Source organism: Camponotus vicinus, unplaced genomic scaffold, assembly GCF_025532165.1.
Source record: "Camponotus vicinus isolate PSW18456_S1 unplaced genomic scaffold, iyCamVici1.0 SCAF_11, whole genome shotgun sequence".
NCBI lineage: Eukaryota > Metazoa > Arthropoda > Insecta > Hymenoptera > Formicidae > Camponotus > Camponotus vicinus.
This window is the reverse complement of record NW_028141947.1, coordinates 17,461,412-17,487,926: the sequence shown is the minus strand read 5'-3', so window position 1 is coordinate 17,487,926 and position 26,515 is coordinate 17,461,412. Positions and strand designations below refer to the sequence as shown.

Below are 26,515 nucleotides of genomic sequence, written 5' to 3'. Positions count from 1 at the left end.
TAACGAGCGATCAAAAATATCGAGAATGCCCGAGGCGCGGTTTGTTCGCGATTGTTTGCGAATACGTCACGCTATTTACGCACAAAGAGTGGGCACTATCCTCCTATACAGGAATCGATACGATTCGCATACAAATCAATCCACGCTGATTATTTTGCCTCCGCCGGTGTAAAAACATTTCGCTCGCGACGATCCCAATAAAATTCGATACCGCTGGCACTTTTCGACGTGCTGCCGCTTTTCTCGATTTGATGAAAAAAATCGCAAACACATCCGTTCTGTCGCGACGAAGGCTCATTTCCATCCTTTCAAAAGCAGACACGCGTTAAACGCGCAACATGCGTCACGACTCTTCCTTTTTCTCTCTCTCTCTCTCTTTCTCTTTTCCTCGATACTGTTCGAAATGAAAGGAAAACACAGTTGCCTCTGTGTGTGTGTGTGTGTTTGTGTGTAGTGCGCCTGATAGCGAGCACCCGGTATTTTCTGCATTCTGAAAATAGCGGGGTCTCGACTCGTCACGTACAGGAAGCCGAGCGCACTCTCGGCGCCGGTCTAATTCGCGTAAGATTACAATGGATCAGTACGGGACGTTTACGCGTAAACAATGAATGATAGGGGTCCTTTTCTGCAGAAACAGATAATATATACTGATAACATGATTAAAATAAAACTTTCAAATATTCCTTTTATCACAAATTGCAATAGAATTAATTTTACGTTAGATATGAATTTAAAAAATTATATTTTTATCACATATATATAAGTAATAAAAATATAATTTTTTTAATCACACGCGGTAACAATGTATTATACTGTTATTACTAATTACTTTTTTAGTTATATCAATAAAATTTATAAACATGAGGATTTTATAATCAATATAAATATGAAAAATATAAGAATTTCTTTTTTGTATAGCTTTCACAGATGTTGTAAATTAAGAAGATTAAATTAATCCCCTTTATTGCAAGATACATATTTTATGTCCTGATCGTTAAATAGGCAAAGTGCAGTAAGAGTTTCTTATACCTCCACCAGGCTGCAGCACGTACAAGAGCCACAATTATAGTAGATAATACAAGAAGAAATAGTAGATAATAGTAGATAATAGTAGAAATAGTAGATAATACAAGAAGAAATTAAATTTAACTTATAGTTGTAGAAATTGGTACGATTATTGCGATAAGATAAATGTTTCCAGTTATATATCATTGATATATCGCTATTAAGAAATTTCAAAGAATCTAAAAGATAATACAAAGCGATGATAATTTTGTGACACCGTATATAAGGCCCTTTGAGTATACATTAACTATGTCAGCAGCAATAATGGAATTTGTAACGCGAGAACAAGTCCTTCAGACATTCCACTTTATTTGCATTAGCAACAAGCCGTGACTAGAATAATTTTAATGTCATAATTTACGTGCGAATGCCACGGGAGATATAAATTACAATCTTATAAATTTATTATAAGATCTTCCACATTTCTCTCTCTCTCTCTCTCTCTCTCTCTCTCTCTCTCTCTCTCTCTCTCTCTCTCATGTGTATAAATAATGAGAATATATTGAAAGTAAATTTAATAAATCTAGTAAAAAATTTACAGAGTACAGAACGAATGCAAGTCCCAGTCGTTACGCTTGACCTTTCTGGATAATACTCGGAGTATTTCAAGGTCCGCGGGAAAAGGATTTATAGAACTCGAAGAAGCAAGAGTAAAATTAAACTTACAAGAATATGTATTATACGTCGAGATAAGAAGTCTAACATTGTTAAGTCTATAATTTTACACACTTAAAAAAATTCTGGCTCTATTATTACACAATAATTATATCATACTGCACTCGATATATTAAAAACTATTTTTCATTTATTTCTACCTGCATTCGGCGTCCTATCCAACATTTTTAAGCAACATTTTTACCGCAAGATTTGCTCCAAACGTTTAAAGTCTCATTAGGTACGATCGAAGAATATGATTCAAGTTCGGCATTCTAAAGCTAATGAGTCACGCATCAAAATATGAACGGTAAACGGAGACTCACGGGCTTCCTAGTAACCAGCATTAACAGGCCGCATTAAGAGGATTCGAACCTTGACTGACGTTTGTGCTCCGCGTTAGTCAGGTGCGAACTGCAGCAGTCTTCGCCTTCGCAACAACATCAATAGGAGCTCGCGCACCTGTGCACGGTGCGAAGGCGCGTTGCAGCTTGCGTCCGCGATACACGCGTATCGTATCGATGTTTCGCACGTATACAGCACACAGATTCGTTGCGACGGTGAAAGGAAACCAGCAGCGAAAACGCGACATTACGCGATTGACAAGACGCGAACGCGTGAGGCTCGGCTCGGCTCGACTCGATTACCTCTCGCGAGTTTTCCTTCGTTCGCGAAGGCGGAGACTAGAGGTACTTTCGTAATATTGGAAAGTACTCGGCGCATTGTCCCTCGCGACCCAGGTACAATAATAACATTGCGAGGTTTCCGGCTTAACTCGCTTCAACGCCCTGCGTTCATCGTTGAATGGTAAATCTTTATCGAGTTTTATACCCTGATGAGAAAACGAGATGCGATTATCTTGAATTATAAAGCAAGTTACTCTTCTTTCGTATATTGTATTTGTGATAAGTTCGTCTCAAGTATAAAAAGCTTCTTTTAATTTTCTCCTCGGGCTGCCAAATATCCTAAATTAGTAGACTTTGATCGTTGATTTGTTTTAACAGCCGCTATATATGACGTACCAACACTCGGTAGTTTGCGAGTTAAACATTCGATGATCGATTCGTTCGGGAAACGCTTTTACGAGATTAATTATGCAATTAGTAAGTTTCGCATTACCCTCTCCTTTTCTTGCGAGAGGTATTTCATAAAGCTTGGAGAAGTCTCACGTTTCATCTCTCGAGGAACGTCTTCGATAAATACATATCGTCATGATCTCATTAAAATCGATCGAAGCAACCGCCGAAAAAGATGCACAAAAATACGGTATAACCTATGACGATTTAACGAAATAAAATATGTATATCTTTAACAAAAAAGAATACATTTTCATCTTTTTATCGTAATTTATAATTGATTTATGGTAAACGTATAAATAAATATATAATTTCATAATTTCCACTTTGTATCTTATTTCAATTTAATATTCAATATTCCTCAAAATATGATTTACATCACTTTGTGAAAATAAACTGCTAATTTATTCGCTACGAAATTGTTTTTCGTATCTTTGCGGATTAATCACGATATAATTAATTGATGGAGATTAATTACAATATATAATTGATGGAGAGTAATTACAATATATAATTAATTGATGGTACAACTCTTTGATTAAAGTTTTAAAATTTACGTAAGATTCTCTAAAACACAAGTTTGTAAATTAGCAGTCATAAAATGCTTTTTAGAATATAAACAAAATGAAATTATTTTTCCTCGAACGTTTTCAAGAGAACTTTGATGATCTCACTCTCACGATCGCGCGCATCATACGTCGAATAATAAACAGTTGCGAAAGTGGACTCGCTTTTTCCTTCAACATTTTTGTTTCGCGCGACACTAAAAATTGATTCATCGAAATGACGTGACGAATAAAGGAAAACAGACAGCGAGAAACTGCGGAAATTAGAGTAAGTAAGGTAATAAAAAATATTTTACAACAAAATCAAAGATACGATCGATCAACGCGAGAACTATTAATAAAATAAATTCGTCGCGCTAATATTATCATTCTATAAAGAGGCTCATAAGATACGCTCTTTGTGGAAAACGAGAAGCCGTCGCTTTCTCGCGTCAAGCACCATCAATCATTCGCCGTTCCTAATTATCAAAAGCCCAATGGCCGATTAAACTCGACGCCGACTGAGCCTCGCAATCTCCGCACGCGGCATATTTCGCGCACCTGCCGCAAATAAACGACCGATATCACCGCCACTTTTACCCGACTTCTTCCTCGCCTGCGATCGTCCTTTTTGTCCGCTATTATTCGCAGACGGCGAACTGGTTCCAGTTGCTCTTTCAGAGAATTCCACGTGTTTCAAGCTCGCGAAAAGACAAAGAAAGGTATATATATTTTCAGTTATCGATTCGATCGATTAGAAATTTCTGATGAATATTTGTCCTCTTTGTAAAAATTTTCTAATAATTTCTAGCAGATATTATTATTATTCGAACAATACTTTACGCTGAATTAATCCATATCAAGAAATATCTGTTCTGATGTGATTACTATGGAGACTCGCTGCGTTCCGACAATCAATTACGACAAACTCTCGGGAATTCTCGTCACTTCCCGTGACAAAAAGCCTACGTAGAAAATCGGGAGAAACGCTCACAACAGAGAAATACTTAAGAGGATGGGCGTACTTAAAAATAATTGAAATATCAAAATTTGTTTTAATTAAAAAAAATTAATTCTCTGAAAATGTTGAACTCGTGCAAAAAAAAATAATTTTTAAATATGTCTAATAATAAGTATTTGAAAAAGATGTTATAAGCATAAAAGAATGATATCAAATTTTTAAAACTTTTTTCCTATAAAATCAATATTTCTTCCAATCAATATTTCTTTATTTATCTTTTCTTGAGATTTAATTCAAAAAGAAAATTAAATCTCTTTAGTAAATTATAACAGTTTGAAACTCTATTTAAGAAATTATAATTTTATCAAAAATCACGAATGGAAGATTAAAATTACCATAAAAGTTGATTAATTGTGATTTAATTCAAATCACACAATCAAAATTCAGAAAGAGTTTACTCAGCAAAAAAGGTCAAAGCCAAATATATAAAAAAATTATTCAGATATGTTAATCTAATATAAATTAAATAGAAGAAACAAAGTCTTGCCATATAATTTCAAGTATACCCATCCTCTCAAATACTTAAAACAAGGTCTCTCGTTTCCATTTTTCCTTACCTGAGGTCTCGCGCGGGGCCTGGAGTAGCGTCTGAAGTAGACGTCCGACGAGGGCGGCGGCGCGTTGCAGGTGTCGTTCCTCGATGTGGGTATCCGCGTGGGCGGCGGTACCACGGCGTGGCCGTTGGCGACGACGGCGGTCATCGTCGAGGCGTTCGTCGAGGGCGCGTCGCGATGGCTCTTGGTGCGACGTAACAACCGGCGCATCGTGTTCTTCACCGTCGCGGCGATATGCGTCCCTCCGCCTCGATCGCCGCCACCCTCGTGACGATGATGGTGATGATGGTGATGCTGCTGTTGCTGCTGCTGCTGATGATGCTGCTGCTGGTAGTTGATCGACTTGTAGTCCACCATCTTCTTCAGCCGCGTCGACGCGGGTGCGGGTGCCACCTTGTGACCGCCCGTCTCCGTCACGTACATCGCGTCCACGTGCGGAGCAATCCTGCTGGATTTCTTGCCGTACGGCCGCTTCGATGACGATAAACTTCTAAATACGGAGTGCTTCTGTTTCCACCCGGGGAACTGAAACGTATCGTCGCCAATAGGCTTCACCGTTCGATATCGGAATTCTGGTTCCAAGAAGATTCTTGAAAGAAGCTACACTCTAATAGATAATTTTCTCGATTTCGAGATTAAAATATTTCGATCTGAAAATAAATATTGTCTTCTTGGGAAGAAAATTCTCTTTTAAAAAAATTCTTTCTTTTTCACTCTCTAATAATCTTGACGATATTCTCTTCTAAGATGACTGCTTTGTTCGCGCCTGTCGTTCTTCGGCTTAAAACACGACTTTAGAACGCCTTCTTGGAAAGCTAAGAATGAATCATATATTAGAGGCTATTCTAATCGCGCAGTTTTAAGTGTCTTTGTTAGCACGATGAGAGAAAGTTAGTCCGATCTTCCGTTCCTTTCACGATCCTTTGCGCGGCTCTCTTGGCTCGTTTGCAACATCCATCGCGAGATCTCGATGCCTCCTGAGCGACAGAATGTCGAGTGCAGCTGCTGGTCGATCCGGTAACTCGAGTGCGCCCCGCGCACTTAAACTGCTTCCACAAGGTGTGCAAAATTTATCCGTTCGACGGAGAAAGCGGACCGGCGTCGAAGGATGTCGCGATCGATGAACGGCTATCGATTGAGATTAATCTTGATCGACCTCTTTTGAATTTTTTCATCCGGAAAAAAATCGAGTTTCCAAAAATTTCCTTACTTTCCATGCAGCACGATCCTTCGTTCCGATCGCTTTTCTCGACAATACGAGATCTCCTTCGTTGACGCGTGTCTCCTCGATTCTCGGTGCGATTTTCAACGGTCATTCAACTCATTCGTCGCGGTAAATCACGCCGAGCTGAATTTTCGCACGATCTAATCGTGACGCAAAGTTGCAAACTTGTCGCGGTCGCGCGCGTTGTTTCGACACTTTCGGAAGACCCCCGCGTTTACACTAATTCAGCAGTAAACTCTCTCGCGTGTCGAGCTTTCGTCGGATTTTCGTTCAACTTGGGTGACGTTCTGCGAAAATGAGTCGGCCACGATTAAAGAAGTCGTCGGGTTTGCACGCGCCATTTTAGCGATTGCGATTCGACATCCGCGGCATCTTTGCGCAAATCAATCTTGCGGCGAATGTCGTAACGCAAACAAGAGAGATAGAGACAGATAGGTAGAGAGAGAGAGAGAGATGGAAGGAGACGGGAGAGCTCTCTCGATTGACAATGGCGACGCGACGACGAGACGTTACGCGGCTTCCTCCTCTTTCAATCGGAGCGCCGGTGATTAATTAGATTTGTGCGACGCTTTTCCATTGGTGCGGTTTCAACGATGGCCTCGCACGTGCCAATTTATTGTTTGCGCGATTTCGATTCGACGGTGGCGGCAGAGTCTGCGCGAGCGGTATAAGTTGCCGGTGCAGGTGTTGCCGTCGAGGTTGACGTCCCCGGCAGCTGGCTTGAAAAGCCTTTATCGCGATTCGCAAATATTTAAACGATCTACCATCGTTGCGCGAGATTTAATTTGGGACGTAAGAGCGAAATAGAAAGATCGTCTCTCCACAATTTTGTGTAATATTTTATTAAGCGATTTAATATATATATATATAAATGTTATCTGAAATATATCTTTTATAATGATACTCAAAAATATTGTGGAAAGAATTTTTATTGTCTGTTATATTCCTAAGTAAATATTTATTCGTCTCTCCACAATTTTGTGTAATGTTTCATTAAACGATTTAATATATGTATATAAATGTTATCTGAAATATATCTTTTATAATGATACTCAAAAATATTGTGGAAAGAATTTTTATTGTCTCTTATACTCCCAAGTAAGTGTTTATTCAATTGATATTAATTGATTTATTCATTTTCACGTATTAGAACACGACTAAAAATAGAAAGAATTTATTTCTTTTGCCATTTCAACTTTTATCAGCCACTAGAAAAATTAGAAAAATTAAAAAAAAAGAATTTAAATTTTACATACAGAGAATTAAAATTGTGTATCTCATGAGCACATTCCAACAGTCTTTCGCTATTCATAAACTATAGCTCGCAAAGATCGAAAAGTACACAGCCTTACCGCAGAAAATCTAAATGCGAGTCGTGAACGCACCTGGGTGCACGCTCGTTACGTTCATCGATCTCGTGCCCTTAAAATACTCGCGCATAAAATAATGGACGAGATATTACGGCGCGGATACGATTAACCGGGGGTTACTGCACCCGATGAACCTTCCCGGGAAGTCACGACGAGTCGCGTTACCGGAGTCCGTTTGTACTTCGGAATCTATTCGTCGAACGAGGTCATCGTCTCTCTCGCGAAGTCGTATTAATTCGTCTCTTGTTGAAACGTCTCCAGTCACGTCACGCGTGTCGTTAAATTATACCTTCATAATTAGCGTGATGTCATTTCTCCGCGTATCTTTGTATACAAATTTTTTTTCGTACAATTTTTTAATAAAATGTAAGTCGCATGATTATGCGCTGCGAGCTATTCATTAGATTCATTCAGAATCACAGTTCCATGATAAAGTGACCGTAAACGCGATGACGTCGTTTGACGAGATGGAAATTGATGACGTTATGTAGCTTGCGGGATTAACGTAACGAGCGCGATGAGAGAATCCGTTTGAGTCAAAGCGCAAGCGCAACTTCTATATAAGCGGAATAATTAGTATAGACTTTACTTCGTTCATGCAAGCGTGATAAAGTGTATTATTTCCGCGAGACATGCGAAGGGAAACTCCGAACATGCAGAGTGAATCCGAAACCTACTTTCGGTATACGTCCTAATTAGAGTTTTAAAGCGAATTTAGTCGCGAACCGAAAGTCATCTTGGCCATCAAAGTGGAAAAAACTATACGATTAGTGAAGAATTTTGTTCGTTAAATTTTATTGCGTTATTATTTCGTATACCAGATAATCGCATGAAATCACGGTGCGTGAGCATAAAATTGATTATCGTGTAAAATAAGATGCCGAAAAAAATGTATCTCGTGTATAAAAATATTCGAGATTTTTTTTTGCATTTTAGATTTAATGTTAAATTCACAAATTAATTTAGCGTTCTCGTAACACATGTTTTAACGACGAGATACAATTTTTTGTGCCACGTTAAATTATCTTAATCCAAAATGCAATAAACACAATGTCATCTTTATTATTGTTATTTCCGACATGAATATCCGAAGATGCGCGCTCGCATCTGTTTATGTGATATTATTACAGCTAGATAGGACAGGATGCAAAATATCGCTATGCGTTACAATGTAAACATCATGAAAGTGATTTAATAGCCTATTGCGATGATACTATTGTTAAATCATGTTGCAGAAATTAAATTTCTTGGCGAGCGCGCTCTAAGAAAATTATTATGAAAAATCGCGAGGGCTCGTAAGATTCATAAATTCACTACTCGCAATATCCTTAAAACGTTCTGGCAATCATCTCCTTTGCCGCGCTCGTTCTTCTATCAGACGCGGAGACATTAAGCTGTCTAATCGAAAATTATGTAACCTCGCGTGACCCGTAGAAAATTACTTTGCGAGAGAAAGAGTTAAAGACCAAAGCTTTTCAATAACGTCAATTCACTCGGGTCTTCGATAATTCAAAAAGGGAACAATCCAATCCAATTAAATTAATCATCTACTCTCGGTCGGAATCGAGCATAAAACGATGCTTCAAGCTTGCCAAAGCTCAAGGCAGACTACATCCTGAAGTGTTTACAATATATTTGCACATCGCGTTTCTTAATATTTCTATTTGATTGGCGATTTCGACGTCCATCTAAGAATACCGACGTTTAAAATTTTTAATTCAGATAAACTGCATATGTGAGAATTTTTATATGCGTCAAATTTGTGAGAGGCGCACTTTCATATAGATAACAGAGCGTACTACACTCGCGTAGATAATGTTACAGCGGACATCCGGTCGTGTCCCGAATAACGAACGGCGGCGAGCTTCTCCTTCGGGCGTAGTCGTGAGAGGTCGACATTCCTCAGTGAGCGGCATGAATCATCGACTATGATAGAAAGACACAAGACCGATAATTTTCATGTAAACATAAAATAAGGGACGGGCTAGACATTCCAAAAAAAAAATGCCGACAAACGCAAACACGCGATCCAGTTCGTGGCTATCTCTGCTAAACTGCTATTTATTAAATTAAGGATATGATATTTCCATTCTATTTCGCTGACGCAATTTAATCAAAAAAATAAATATGTTTCTCAGCCGTTTAAATTAATAAACAACAATTATATAGAGAGAGACAGTGGACATTAGTCTATATTATTAGTTTATAATTTCGTGAAATTTTTGTTCAATCATAACATTTGTAATATAATTAAAAAATATATAATAAAAAAATTAATTAATATAATTAAAAATATAATAAAAAAATGTAGATAAAAATATATATCGGCAGGATTATTCGCGATGTAAAAATCTGCAATCATCTTGAGATCGCGGATTAATGGGATGATATATGCAAAGACGACGGGAGCGAATGCATCGGATGAGCGACGCGTGGCGAATCGAAAATTCACTTTGTTCGTCCGCGACGTTCAAGGAGGGAAGGCGGTTTCTCGCCGCTGAGAGAAATTACGTCCTCGCGGATGCACCAGGCGACGTCGCAAAGGACAGCGACGATGCGCGCGCGTGTACCGTGCATTATTGCATGCGTGTACGTGCGTGTGTGTGAGCGGGTCTCCTTGAGCTCAGTAGTGCATATCTCCGTTGTACGATGCACTCTCTTTCGCTGCCTACGCTTGGTAGGCAAGGCGAGGCGAGGCGAATTCCTCGCTATATCGTTCGTCTACGCGGAAGAATTCGCTTTTACGATCATCGAGAAGAACCCTCGGTGGGTGACTGAGCAAATATAATACGCGAGGATGCTGAGAAAAAAATATTAATTTCGAGGGTCGTTCGTATGTCATGATATATGACCTCCCGATGTAGCGGTTCATATATGGTAATTCCTCATCACTTTATTTATATTACATCTGTCTGAAAATCGAAAACAGCCAACGATAACTATGATTTGAAAAAATCATATGTTTTTCGAGTCCTTAATATAAAATTAAATTAAATATAAAAAAAAATATCTACCTAGAAAGAGGTGAGAAAAAATTTAATAAAATATTAAAGATATAAAAAAGAAATTTAGAGACGCGGATTATCGTTATTAAAAGCGTTCGTTTTTTCGCAAATTGTGAGGAATCGTGCTTATCATCGTGTGTTGACACAATGGGCGTGTTGAATCGACCGCGAAACATCACACCATCATGTAGCGAGTCTTGTACGCTAGTGTCAAATGTCAACACGTAATACATGTCACATCAAGATCGACGGGCTAAGATCGATAACTTGAGAGATTGTAAATGTAAATAAATGTAAATATGTATAAAAAAATTTAAACATGTATCGTAACCAACACATCTGAATCTTGATGACACGTGTCACATTTTTACTATGAACAGCTGATATCATCGCATTAAAAATTTATAACTATACCTAATCAGTATAATTTGAAAAAGATGTATTATTGGATATAATATATATATATATATATATATTTTTTTTTTTTCATATTCGTTTTTGAGACTGATAAGTGTGGTATTGATTAATATAATTTAAGTTTCAATTTGTTGTTACGCGCAAATTGAACTTTAAGAACATGCCTATCACACACATTTAATACTATCATATATAAAATTATATTATAATATATTCTTCATTTAATTTATAATACATCTTCTTATTTAACAATTAATTTAAATACAGTAATACTGTCAGCTGTTCACATTTCTTGGATCCTAAATTTTTCACACACATACACTTTCGTAAATAAATTTTAAACGTTGAATGAAATCTTGGACAACAAACGGTACTCGCGACGCATACTTTTCATCGGAGAAACGCGGCCGCGGACCTTTTCGGACTGACCACGGAACGTGTTTCGTTCGAGAATCACCACGAATTCCTAACATGATTAACGTAAATGAATTAGCGTTATTCTTCGATAAAAGTACGGAAAGAAACCCGTAAAAGTTGAACCGATATAGTGATAAACAGAGATCATTTAGAATTCGAAAGATTGTTAATGATATTTTCTTGCACATATATGACATGTATCGTAAAATTATTTAATTAAATCTTTATAAATGAATTTTTAAGAAATCAAATTCTGAAGAAATCAATTTTCCTTTATCTGCAAATTTTTTAATTTTAACACCAGAGCACATGATTACTCTGGTATTAAAATTTAAAAAATTACAGAAAGTAAAGTCAATCAATTTCATTTCTGAAATTCTCGAATGTTAGCGATAGCTTGATATTAACATGATTAGTTTTGAAAGCGATCAATTCAATCTTGAAACGCGCTCGAGATCACGATTTAAAAACAATCGCTGCGGGATAACAATGTAATGTTACGGCGCATAGGTCTTTGCAATTAGGCGGTCATAACAAGACGCTGATCGGTTCTAGCGAAATAGGCGATCGAGCGAGTTAATGAAGCGAGTTGCGGCGCGCATAAAGAATTCCATCTCGATAGATCGGTCGATCAATCAATCCAACGCTCGATAGCTAGAGCATTTTCGCGGCCATTCGATACGACTTAATAACGTTCCTCCAACGAAACCTGTTACACCTACGGCGAGTTGCGTAAATCAAAGTGCATTTGCCTACGCGTCTCGTCAATGGCCGTACGTCGCTTACGACATTCCGCTGAAATTGATTAAAAACTGGCAAGTCAGAGACACGTCATCGATTCGCAAGTCGGCCGAGAAAAGAAAGGACCTGGCGCAACAATTTCGCTTTGCTAAAGGTGCGAGAATGGACCGATAACCATCGCGTATCGGAGGCTGGTCGATTGTTCTCAACGAACGCGTGAAGCTCGATGAAATGATACAGGCGTTTTTATGTAACACGCAGCAATTGTGCATCTCGGGATATGTATAAGAAACGAGAGAAATCATTTCCTTTCGCAGGATATCGCAGAAATCGCGCGCTTTCTACACTTTCAATTCTCTTTCGTCTCACTTTATCTCTCCGCGTTTGATTCATTTGAACTTTTACTCGTTCCTTCTCGGATTCGTTGAAATTGCGTTGCCCTTTGAAGATCTTTAGAATTTTTTTCGTTACATTCTGTGCCTGAATTTTATATTTCAAATATTATTTTCGCATTTCTAACGTTTCCTCGATTCTAACACACACACACACACACAATGCAAGTGACTAAACCATCATTACGGAAAGTACATTGTAAGAGTGATTTAGGTCCGACCAACGACACGTAATCTATTCACGCGGAACGCTATGATCTTTTATCTTCCTCTTGCGGCTAAAGAAGGAAGCATATAGTTATTCGATGAATAGTCATTCGGCGAATACGTTATTCACACGTCGGTATTTTATTTTGTATTTAATTAACGCACGATTCCTGAGCGGCCGATGCGTTTCGGAAAAGGCCGTGGCTTGCCAATTGTGCGTCGGGGCAATGTTTACAATGTCGGTATTAATATCAAGGGAATATTACGCTGGCGAGCATATGTTTATGCCCCTTGCGACCAATGACGTCACATTGAAATATCTCGTCACGCGCGTAAATTTCCAGCGGGATCAGCATCGTCCACGTCGGTCATCGAGAAGAGATATATATCGCGAAATTACGAATACACATTACGTGCGCAACCCCTCACACACACGCACATATAAGTGTCAGCGACGCAACCGCGAGAACCGAACCTGAAAGATCGCTCGCGATGCACCATTACTGGATAAGATTCACCGACTTCTTTCGCGGAAAGAGACAAAGAGAGATACACCGGAATTTTTAGAACCTTCTCCACTTCCGAGAACCGCGAACGCTCGTCGTGCGATCGAGCCATGTCGAGGGACAAGCGAGGAGAGGAATGGTATGCGGAAATCAATTGTCAGATGGGAAGCTACGTATAATATAATTACACGTAAGAAAATCGCGCACCTTCCCGTGACACTCGATTGATGTCGCGGACAAAGCTCCGAGGTCACGTTTAGTTTGACAATTTTAAGAGACGAAACTTATTATTATATATTACGTGATCGCACTAGGAAGAGAGAGAGAGAGAGAGAGAGAGAGAGCAGAGGCTCGCAGAATCCTGAGGCGTCTCTCTCCTTGGCCGATATCCCGCGGCGTCGATCGATGTCAGCTCGAAGCACGTTTCGGTCGAAGCGCGGAAAAAACCGAGACACAGAGATTGCAAAAGGAAGGAAAAAAAAAGAGCCGGTCGCACCAGCCTCTCTCTCCGTGCTGCCCGATCGCGAGTCTCGTGCTAACTGAGCGCGCCGAGCGTCGAGCGCGAACACGCGAGCTCTCTTCGTTACTGGATCTTGCCAGCGAGCGCGATACGTGCCGCTCCCCTCTCCCCCAACCCGGTCCCTTCCCCCGCCACGAGCCGTGTGTGTGCGTGCGTACGATGTACGCGTATCATCCTCGATCCGGCCTCCGAGGAGTCGCGACGAGAAAAGGAAGATCGATAGGATACTTAATTTCGAGAGCAACGTCACGTGTGATTCCTCTTCAAAAATAGAGAGAGATGAATGATACAAATTTTTACATAAACACGCGGAAATCTGTCTATCGCGCGAGTATTTTTAGCGAAACGATGAGTTTTCGTTGGATGAGAGCCACGAGATTTCCTCGAGGATGAAAAGAGCGTTGAAAGGAGTTAAATACACGTTTTCGAAATTTCGACGCGCGAAAATAATCCACGCGTCTACTCCCGATAATGGTATCGCAATAACCGAAGGTTAAGGACCAAAATGTCGCGATGATTGTATTAAAGAGGGATGTTTTAGTTTAAGCTCTTATTTTCGACAAAGTAATGTAACTTTTTTTTTTATGAATCATTGATCTTTATTCTTGGCGACTCGTAATGACATACGCACATGTGTGTAAGGGACTTATCTCTTCCCGTACTTATGGCACTGAAAATAGACCTCGTATCGACACGTTAGACCGGTTTTCGAGTCTTGTTTGTAAGTATATACGTGTGATTGGCGCTACATGTGTGCGGTGTAGTATATTCGTATCTCGTTTGAGCTTTCGTGCGTGCGTCTTTTTATCGATACGTAATAATCGTCGCGTGTACCGAGAATGAAAGGATCCTGATACGCGTTTACGGTCATCTTCGGAGCGCGATAATCATACGTACGACTAAAATAGCACGCGTGAGAAAGGCCATATGTAAATCGAGCCCGTGACTCCTTTTTGTGAGACCTTTAATGATACTTTAACGTTTGCTCTCGTTCGTGATAGATCATGAAACTCCGTATCCCTTTTGCTACTTTTCAAGCAATTAAATTAAATGAAATTAATTTAAATCAAATTAATTAAATTAACCAATTAAATGAATTTAATTAACTTTGTTTAGTCTGGAAGTTGTAACACGACTAAACGGGTCAAGAGAGTTCCCATACTCGAGATTTAACCCGTCATTTAATCGCGGGTTAAACACTGCACAGTTATAATTGATTCGCCTACAAAGTCCGCCGGTTGGAAAATGCACGAGAAATCTCTCAGGACACAATTGCCTGCGCTTTCGTATGCTACTGTAAGCGTACAGTCCTGTAACACTTTGTTGCAAAAGTGTATCCTGTACCTGTAGCGAGGAGAGACGTGTCGGTGAGTAACGGGAAGATATCTCCGTAATTTTAGCGTGCTCTCCCGCTACGCTTACGTTCTACACTTAATTAAAGCGACGATCCGTCACGCCGCGTGACGTTCCTCCGAGATAAGACCTCGATTTTTTTTCGAAGACTTCGAATCGCACGATTTCTCACACCGTTGAATTATGTTGGTGAATAGTGCGCGAATACGTACACGACGCGGTAAGAAAATTTTGCTGACCCGCAACTCGTGAAACAAATAAAACAGATACTCTTTATCTCCGACAGCGTTACGTAATGGTTAGTAATTATTAAACAACATGTATTTAACTCCATTCAAACGTGCTTGTAAATACGCGTGAAATATCGGAGACCGGAGATTGTTGACACAGTTTAATCAAAAATAACTTTTTTTCCAATACGAGGGAGTGATTATTAGAAATTATTTCTCGTATTTATCCTTCAAAGGGAATCTTTTGTATTAAATTGATTAAATTTGTATTAAATATAATAAAATATTCTTGATTATATGTAAAGTCTATTCTTAAAAAATCGAAGGTCTTTCAAATAATTTTCAATTATGTTCATTCAAATTTAAAAGTTTCTAGAGATCGCTAGATGCATATTTGATATCAAAATATAAAAACGGAATATTTTTTGGAAAAATCATCACACTGAGAAAAAAATAAATTGACTAAATTTGACTAAATATTTTGAATTAATTATTATTTTTTCAATTGAAATATTTAAGTATTTAAGTTAAATAGATGTCATGTTAGATTTAATATGTTTTATTTAATTTATACTTAAATCTTTCAAAAAATAATTAGTTGAAAATATTTAGTCAAGTTTACAATTTTTTTTCTCAGTGCGGAAAAACGATGGAAAATTTATTCGTTATTCTATTTCTTTTGTTAAATTGTTTAAATTAAAGGAATTATAGGAATTCAACAAAGAGCGAGCTTCTTCATCATCCAAGTCTTTCCTTCTTTTTGCGAAACGTATAATTTAATTATAATTTTGTTCGATTGTTAAGTATAGACGTACGATAACAGCCATTGTCTCCGTTACTTCTCACCTGGTCGAGGCTAACGTAAGACATGTAGGTGTGTGTTCGCATATTTGCGCGTGAATTCCGCGTACGTTTACGCGTCGAGCCGAGTCGAGTCGAGTCGAGTCGAGCCGAGTGAATAGAAATTAAACGCGCCGCGCAACCGCTCCTAGATGCATTCGTTGCACAACGAACGCATTTAGAGCGAGAGAGAGTGGGCGCGGGCGGGGGACCTCTGACACCGGGGAGGAGTGAGAGGACGGTGGGGGATCGGAGAAACGAGCGGACGGATCCATTAGATTAATTGACTTTGGGAATTGATGCATGTAACGTAGAGCGACAGGCGAGCCTTTACAGCTGAGAACCGCGTGCACGAGGAGCTCTCGTAGATTTTATAACCCTCGGAGATGAACCCTCGTGTTTTTCATTTTACCAACATCGGTCACTGAGATTTCACCGCAGTTCCTTCGTTCCTCTCGCCCTATGACACGTCGTGCTTAAGTTCCCGCAACGATATCTGAAACTCGCATGTGTGACACTTATAGATATTTTTTATTAATTTTATTAATGTATGCGCGATTAAATCATGTATACGGTGTGTTTCGTAGTTACTGGCTGTTCGATCGAACATGTTATTTCGTCGAATTAATTTATGAGGGTTCGAAGTTTATCTCGTTGATAATGATCGTTTTTCTTAAACATCGAGGATCAATAAATTATTTAGCGATCTTCGGAGAAGGTTCAAAGTGGAAAGTTGAGGTCGGGAACTTTCTCGGAATATGAATGGAAATATATCTTTGCGAATAGAAAGTGATGTTTTGCTCGGAGGAGAAAATATATACGTTCCGACGCGACATTGAGCATAAAGCTAGCAATAAAGACCTAATGGAAAAACCGTCTCGACATGTGCACGAAGATTCATGGTCATTAACCCATTTGCATCACCAATGTTCTGTCACACTATCAATTGCCAAGTGGACCGTATCATCAACAATTTCACAACTGTTTTGCTACTTTCAAGGTATATTTCTATCTAGATGCCTAAATCGATTAATATTTCAGCCAATAAATTCGCAAATTATATTCTGCAGAATCAATTGTAATTAATAAACATACGATGAAAAATCTGAACAAATTTTTTCATTACGTCATTATTCAAATAGGAATAATTTTAGGTTCCTAAAAAATCCTCTCCTCGTTATTTGCTATAGTTTCATCAGTGTCAAAGTATAGTGATTGCATCTGGAGTGCAAAGACAATTCGATTGATTGCCATGAAACTTTTTGCTTGAGCATCCTTGACACCTTCCCTTTATATCCACGAAGAAAATCAACCTAGTTAATGCTCGATAGTTACACGAACTGTAATTAAAAGTGCGTTCGCAACCTCGATTAGCTTTGCTCGTTGATCGCGCAACAAGTACGAAGACACACAGGACGTTGAGGGGAAAAAAAATTTACAGCAAGACTCGTGTACACGAGCTCTTCGTTTCGCTCTTTGAGTACATAAAGATTAACCTAATTAACCCGGTCGCCGATTATCTAACCGTTATGTTTAATGCGTTACAGCATATACTTTGATTCGCACACTGACGGAATTTCTCCGCAGATAATGTTGCGTAACATTAAAGATGAAAGCCGGTGTGTTATTAAAGATAAGATCGAGATCTTATTAGCGTTTTAATTATTTAGCACGCCTTATACCCGGAAACAAAAAATGCCGGGCACTCGTGATTAAAGAGTATGATGTATGAAATAAAATAAAACAATAAAATGATGTATAAAATAAAAAAAATATGTATGATGTAAAATTAAAAAAAAGAATAAAAAAGCAATTAATTAAAGATATATAATTTGCACAATTTTTATACCTATTTTCTATGCAGTATTCTTGTCAAGTTTTGTAAAACTATTTTTTTGTATTTGATAAATTGCTATAAATATAAGTCTGTTATAAATCTCTGTCGCCTTTTGATTTTTAAATTTTATCGTGAAAAGCAATAAAAAATTATCAACTGTTTATAAGAAGATAATTTACGGCTGCGAATCTTATATCAAAATATTCTTTCGATGATGTAAGCTGAATGTTCTCAGAAACTCATCCGTGTCTTCACACCTGGATGTAAATTATTTCGGCAAAGAGTAATTTATGAAATGTAAAAGATACGGAAAAGAGGGAAAGTATCGCGGGAGGATAATCCAAATAAATCAGAATTTTCGGAGCTGACGAGACGAGTAGAATATATTACTATCGCGTATCGACCATAAAAAAGCTTGTATAGAAGTCTAACCTTTCATACGGATCACTGGATCGATCTCGGCCAAACGATATCCGAAAATACCTTCACTCGGTTATGTATAAAAAAGATTCTGGGTTAAGTATACCATAAAGAATCCATAAAAAATTCTTTTACGGATTTTTTTATCATTTTCTGATCTTTTCGTTTTATTATATCATAATTATTTCGAATAAAAACGCGAAATGTCACACTGAAAATCAAAATGGATTCAAATAGAGATTGTATTCTTATTACTGTAATAAAAAGGTAAAACATTTCATATTATTCATTCTATTCGGTATTCCACGATGCAAATGCGAAGAAAAATAAATATCTTAGCTAGACATAAGAATGTTTGTATACAATTAGTAGAAAATAAATTTCGCATTCATAAAAATTACAGCTTAATCCTTTGTAAAATATTGATAAGTATATCCAGTAAACCATGTTGAACGTGCACCCCATTCTTTTCTTTTCGTCAATTATGTAGATTCGCTTTTTCCATAGCGTTTTATTTCCTTATCCCGCAATATACAGTTGTACAAAAAGGTGTTAAAAATTCCTCTGTTCCTGCATATTCAAGATTCCTCTTCACGTCGGTTGAAAGATATCGGAAATTTAAATTGGAAATTTGTCTCTTTTAAAGTTGCGAGAATAAAGTGCGGATTTGTAACATGCGGCGAGATGATTTGCACATGTATGAGAAGAACGATTCGTATCGATGACCTTACCGATGATGATCTGATCTGTTTCCCTGATGAGCGGGCGACTCCCGTTTATGAGTCACATGTCGCGGGGGAAACGTAATAGTCTAGACACGCCGACTAACTCGACTTTTTTTCCATGGAACTTTCGAAGTTGCCGACCCGAACGGTCAGCTATGCAACGGCATTCTAATAAAACTTGCGCAAGTCCGAGAGCGAGTAATGATTCACGAGGCAGAATATATCGCTGGCAGATTATATCGTTGCCAGCACTACCGTTCAAATAACTACGCCCAGACTGGACATAGGCTATGATTAGCATCGCCATCTCGGCGCTGGAAAGGTATCGGTTAATTAATTCTATACCAATGCCCCCTTTTAACCCTCAAGCGCACCTCAGCAGTGTGTGACGTGTGTCACGTGTTCGATACGCCCTCGATATGTGTCTCTCTAGTTTTCTGGAGCATCTTATAGAACATGCGGACATAGAACACGCATGAATATTTACGAGATATATTTATATGATTTATATAAATTCTTTTTTCCTACAAGTGAGCAGATGTACATTAAAGGCTCTTTTCTTATTTATAATTTTTATATTTATATTTTGTTTTTTAGTATACGTGTATTTTGATGTCAGAAAAATTGAACTAATTGTACAATAGAGATAAAAATATCTGGTTTATTATAAAATGTAAAGTTTATTTTATTTTTAATGAAGAAAGAAATATACAAAATTCAGTAAAAATAGAATGCATTATAAGGGATTGATTGCAGCGGCAGACGATTGTGAAATGCCAAAATGGCATCGTCAATGATAACCTTTGAGTGGAATGTTACAAAATGATTACAAATCTCTGTTAACTTGGTAACCTCATCATGAAAAAAATATCAGATGTATGATAATTGAATGATATTTTTGTTGTATGCTATTTGTTGTTCTAATTTCAAATTTATTACTCTCATTAGGAAAAAATCAATTGTTAATGCAATTAATCATTAACATAGTTTATTCTTGTAACGATTCGAATGTTTTTTATTATTCTTTATTTTACCAGCAAAAAAATTTAGAAATAGGATATTTAATATCAAGTTAAGATTGTTAATTTCTCGCCTTTAATTTTGTTATATGAATATTTCATGCATCTATAAAAATTTTCTACTTTTAAAATCAATTGCAGTATCTCTTTAAACAATTAATTCTATATTTTTTACAATTTATTATAAATATTTTCCGAAAGTAAAAATGCTGATGTAAAGTCCTCATCTGTAATGTCAATATATAATACTCTCATCTTGAATATAAATTTCTACTATTAGTATTATCAATTACTAAAAGCAATAAATTCAAGATTAGAACAATAAGTTAGTAGTTAATTATGTTATACACAAGTTTACAAATTTGATTTTTCTTGAAGGGGATGCCAGGTTAACAAAGGTAAGTTTCAAGCTGATACATCGATAATTATTTCATAACAAAAGAATTCAATATAATGTATTTCTATAAAATTTATTTCTTAATTCATTTAATTTAATTTAATTTAATTTATTTAATTGGTTTGATTATGTTGCTGCCTTTCCGAGAAATAATGCAAACTGTTAAGAAATATCTACAAATCTCTCTTTTTTTCATGAATTGAGAGAGTTCCTAAACTTCTATACGATTAACGTCGAGGAAAATTACGTTCACACGTGTTCCTTCAGTGGCCATCGAATTATCGATCCGTCTAAATTATATAATTGTAAATTGACTGATTTAATCTTTGGTGTTGTATTAATGCTAAAATTATCCTAAAACAAATTTGCGGCAATAATAGAAGTCCCTAATAGGTCCTTATACCGATATAATTTATGATATTATATCATTCTCTTTGTCAATGATAAGAAACGGACTATTTATCTTTATTATCTTTTTATGTGCGAATTATCCACTGTAAATTTATCCATCATTTGTTATTCATATACATAAATACACACATGAATTAAAAAAAAAAAAACAAATTATTTACATATCAATTTTAATATTAAGTATGATTTTTCATTAACCATTGATCCTTGAGTCAAGGATCAGATATTCCACTTGACTATGACATCATTTTTAACATGATCTCACCGTGATGACGGTAAAGCTGAAGAACGATAGTGCACGTGATTACATAACTACAAATGTATGGCTGCGAAAATACACTTTTCTAAAGCAAACATTTTCAGCAGAGAGTAAAGAATGAAAAGAAAGCAGCAAACGAGTTTCGTACAGTTGTATTTTCCCACGAAAATCCCCGGAAATTGCGCTTCAAAGCATGACACTTATTTCTTTCTGTCTTGTTGAAAAGAAAAGGGCAGGTATGCTATTTTACTGCTTGCTTGACCATTTTTAGCAATCCGTTATTATTTTATTGAACGAGTATTTTAAGCAGATTTATTAAATAAAGTTCTTATTAAAGTCGAGATAAATTATAAAAAGTTTCGTGCATATTTTATATTGTATCAATTTTATATAATATAAAAATGTCCTCATTTTTTTCATTCCTATATGATTCTTGATAATTAAATTTAAATGCGCAATCAAAAAGTTTAGATTTCACATTTTCTATTCTTTTTATTTTCGGGGTATTGTGTATATATCCGCGTGCAACAATCCATTCGTAATTCCATCGATTGGGCTTATCGTTGCAAAATCTCGGCAAATCCGTTTAAGCGCGGCCACGTTTCGAGATAGGCACTTTCGAAACTGAATGGAATGAAATTTTACGATCGACTGATTCTCAAGGCCTTAAATCGACGAATTACAATCGTGTACAAAAAAATTGCCGTTACAAATCTGAGGCAACTGACACAATCTAATTGAAAAGTGAAATACTTCGTTATTTAGCGTTATTCGAATAAAATTATATATAACGAGACAGTGAAATAAATATGCAAATAAATTCTTAATTCTTAAATTTGAATATTTAACTTCGCGGAAGTAGAATCCATTTAATTTTGGAATCTAATATCGAGTAATGTTATAAGTGCCATCGAGAGAATAATCCGTGATCAATTGGAAGTTTTAATTTAATTTGCTATTCCGCGGTTGAAAAGCAACTCTTCTTTTTTTTTATGATCTCCCATACGCGTAAAAATTGAGTTTTTCTCGATAACGTGATGCAACAAAGCATGAACAGCTGCGGATGATGAGACACATATGACGATATGCTATCGTGACTGAAGCGTAAAAGTTCAGATGAAGCGATATCTTTGACATGCAAACAAACAATTTCCAGTGATGCGCAATTTGATAGAGCATTCAGTTAGTTCATTTTGAAACGCGAGTTCTAGATTAGATAATTATTCTAATATAATCTCTTTTTAACGATGATTTTAATAATATTACTATGCTGTCGGGTCATCTAATAGTGATAAACTTGAGTAATAAAAATGTATAAAAAATACAAATATGAATCATAAATACATTTGAGTATCAAAATTTACAAAGGGGGAAGAAAGTTTGTTAGAAAAAGAGAGAGATACCAAATGTCAATGTAATTTAAAATTATTTTAGATTTTATGATTCAAATCTTTTGATGAAACTTGTAATTAATTATTATGATTAATATTTGATCAGTCTAGAACGTGTAAAACAACTGTTGCTCACTAATAAACATAAATCAACGGATAATGATCCTCTCTTGTCAAACTTATTGCAAATTATTTATTATTTATTTTATGCCTCAAATACTAGACAGAATAATAATATATTTAATCTCATAAGAAGTAATACATATAATAATAATAAAATGCAAATAATAAGTAGTTTGATAATTAAATAATGGATCTGAACGTTATAAATGGAACTAAAAATATAATAATTTTTTTTTAGTTTAGGCATTTCATTATTAGCTACAAAAATTTTTGTTCGACATATAACTTTATAACTTTTATTTTTCTCAAAATTTTCTAATACATTATTTTGCTAAATACATGTTATATAATTTATATTAAAAAAAAAATAAAAAATATTAATAGAGAGCTATATTTAAGAAAATAAGAAGAAACGATGCGCGATTTATCGCAGTATCTGATTTTGCGAAAAGAAAATTTTCAGTTATGCTCTAGTTGTTTCGCGAGAGAGGATCCTGTTTTTTCCCGATTTCTTAGAAAACAACACGAGTGTATCATTTCATTTGAATGAGGCTTAAGATCGACCGAGGCACGTATTCGTAGGTGGAACCGGCGGCTCGCTTCGAAACAATCGACTCCTCGCGCACTTGGGCTGCGACATTGCGCGTGTTGAGGACAATAGGTCCCGGTGTTCGATTGAGGTTGCCATTTATGGTCGCCAGCCAGGCAGGCGGTCGTCCCTGTCCTCGAGCTGCGAGCGGTTTTGCGAATGCGAATAAGCGTGCATCGATAGTTCAATACTTAATCGTCGTTGCATCTTTTGCAATTCCGATTTCGAAAACGTCTCCGATAAAAGTTGTCGGACGAATGCAAAAAAAAAAATAAAATAAAGAAATCACGAAATGATGGTATTTTGCAACAATTTAGAACATAATAAGTGTAGAATGTATAATCGAATAAGTCAAATTTTCGACAAATATTTTGTACATATCTTTCCATTACATACGTTATTTTTATTTGCAATTTATATATTGTATTTATTATTTTACCGTTTCAATTTTCGAGTTTATTATTACAATTTTACTTTACCTTAAACAAGAATCTTTTTTCCTGCATTATCATTTTTCGTATCTTCGATATAAGAAAAATATTTAAAAAGAAGAAAAATACATAACGCTTCATAATAAAATACTATTTCCGATATCGAAAGATGACCCGATCGTCGATGATAAGAAAAATCATTCGGCTTCATTTCGGCGAAAGTATCGGATTTCTGGCGTGTCACGCGACTGATAAAACGACGTTAAGCGCCTTTGTCTTCCTTCTCGTGTTACGTCAAGTCGGACGGAAGGACTGCGATCGCCATCTGGCGTACCTTCCTATAATGCTCGAAGAGCAAACGTGAAACTCCATCGGTAGCGAGACGGTATTCGTCGGTTACAATTACAATTAAAGATATGTTACATTTTAAGTTTAAAACAAATAAAAACCAATATTACATTTACATAGATAAGTGCTCTTATATAATATCTACAAAAATATAACGGATTAATTTTTTTTAACATTTTATTTTTTAATTTTTTTTTAAATTAAAAAACGCATTCGAATAAAATCTTTCCAAAATTTCAAATTTATTTTTGGCAATAAAATAGATTTTTTTATAGATGTGAACAAAATGCAATTTTTTTAATTTAAAATTTACGAAATTTTTTTTTCTCAAGATGATAATATCGTGTACTATTAATTTCCAAAAATTTTCGTGATTCCTCGATAATTTCAATACATCGTATATAACCGTTTTGCATTATACGCTTTAGGCTTTAAAGCGAGAGACACGTGTCGTGATATTTAATCGTGATACGCTCGCGTGGACTACTATTTATCACTAACGCGATTATTAATTAGACGCGCGTTAGCATGCTCAGCATGCGCGTCTCGCACTCTCGTGACAGAGGAATTTTCTACGCGCCGTGCTGCGATATGATCTTGAAAAATCTTCCACGGTATCGCAATTAACCGCACGTCGTGCGTTGACATCGGCGCGCTTAAGAGCCCATCTACATCGCATGATTTTTATCGCGAAAATATCGTTAAAAAAAAATACGCCCTCTCAATTTATAAATCTACCGCTAAATATTTCGTTTAGGACCAAGAGTGGTTTCCTTTTTATTTAAAATGATAATCGCTATCGCTTTAATTATTATGCCAAGAATCGAATACTGGACACAATTTAAAAAAAAAAATACGAAATACGGACAAATGTAAAATTACACTTTTTTTTCAAGGTCTATTTTACCCGGATGATATTTTTGTCGATTAAAAAAAATACGCCCTCTCAATTTATAAATCTACCGCTAAATATTTCATTTAGGATCAAGAGTGATTTCCTTTTTATTTAAAATGATAATCGCTATCGTTTTAATTATTATGCCAAGAATCGAGCACTGGACACAATTTAAAAAAAAAATACGAAATACGGACAAATGTAAAATTACACTTTTTTTTCAAGGTCTATTTTACCCGGATGATATTTTTGTCGATTAAAAAAAATACGCCCTCTCAATTTATAAATCTACCGCTAAATATTTCATTTAGGATCAAGAGTGATTTCCTTTTTATTTAAAATGATAATCGCTATCGCTTTAATTATTATGCCAAGAATCGAGCACTGGACACAATTTAAAAAAAAAAAACGAAATACGGACAAATGTAAAATTACACTTTTTTTTCAAGACCTATTTTAAGACCGGATGGTACTTTTGTGGATTGTGAAAATCCGTGACACGCGAGTGAAACGTTTCTACGCTGAATAAATGCATCGATTTCTTAAACGTCGTTCTGTTTTGACGAGGAGAGCCGCTCTACGTGACCGGATGTCGCCAAAGAGAGCATCGGCAATGTCGCATCGCCGCGATGGCGATTTCGCGTTACCGTTCAAATAAACCGGAATATCGATCCGATTATTACCGTCTCGGAGAAGCCACCGACGCCACGATGACAGTTCGACGTCGGGGCGAGCGTCGTTAAACGTGCCAGCAGCTAATGCCGCGAGATAGTCGCATTGGCGAAATGCCGTGTGGACTAAATCCGAACGATTATAAGTGACATTCGAGAAGATGATGATGCGCTGCATCTATAGCGCACATCTAGGTAATACATGCTCGGATTTAGACGCACACGTCTGACTTCCATCTCGCATTAACACGAACGGAACCCACACATTTCATGTGATAATGATGTTAATTAACATTATCGCGCAGTGTTTTTTTGGTGCGCAATCATGATTATTTCAACAAATTGAATCTTTCGTGAGATATTAGAGAAATTATTTTATCATAGAATACTTTGAAGAATAGGAAATATATACAAGTGTAGTATTAAACGTGAAGTATAAAAGGATGTCTTCGGTTAATCCGTGTATGGATTTTGGAATGAAGATAAATAAAACATTTAGCGTAGAATGCAAAGTGAAACTGCGTGACTTAAAGAGGATCGAAAGTTAGCACTGTACGCAGACTCGTGCAATTCTTGCGAAATTTAGTTTGGACGTAAAGCTACATTTACAACTCGCGTGGATAGTAACAAAGTTTCTATCGAAAAGTTTGGCAAGACATCTGCTACGAAGTAATGCGAGAGAGAAATAACAATAGTTTAACAGTAGTTTATTTGTTGCGCTCGTGTTGTCTATTGAAAATTTGAAATTTCTTATGTCGGATGAAGATTTAAAAGGGATTCACAGTTAAATTTCCGCCTAGTTGTACCTAACCTAACCTGCTTTATTGAAACTGATTTTCGCTCAAATAGCTCTTCGTATTT

At 36.5% G+C, this 26,515-nt stretch overlaps 1 protein-coding gene across 5 annotated transcripts in view; it reads right to left on the bottom strand.

The window, feature by feature from the left end:
- The window catches only part of LOC145961583 (serine/threonine-protein kinase MARK2), a 103,437-nt gene that overhangs the window by 54,808 nt on the left and 22,114 nt on the right, over positions 1-26,515 (bottom strand). Inside the window, exons 1-3 of one of the 5 annotated variants that reach the window (XM_083081940.1) lie at positions 13,384-13,743; positions 6,126-6,427; positions 4,919-6,043 (exon numbers count right to left, since the gene is read on the bottom strand). The exons of 1 other annotated variant lie outside the window; for it this stretch is intronic. In XM_083081940.1, the coding sequence (XP_082938066.1) occupies positions 4,919-5,338 (420 nt within the window). In that variant the 5' untranslated portion in view covers positions 5,339-6,043; positions 6,126-6,427; positions 13,384-13,743. Of the gene's footprint in view, positions 1-4,918; positions 6,428-13,383; positions 13,744-26,515 lie in introns of those variants that run through there. 3 more of the 5 variants (XM_083081938.1, XM_083081939.1, XM_083081937.1) reach the window with 3 other exon arrangements.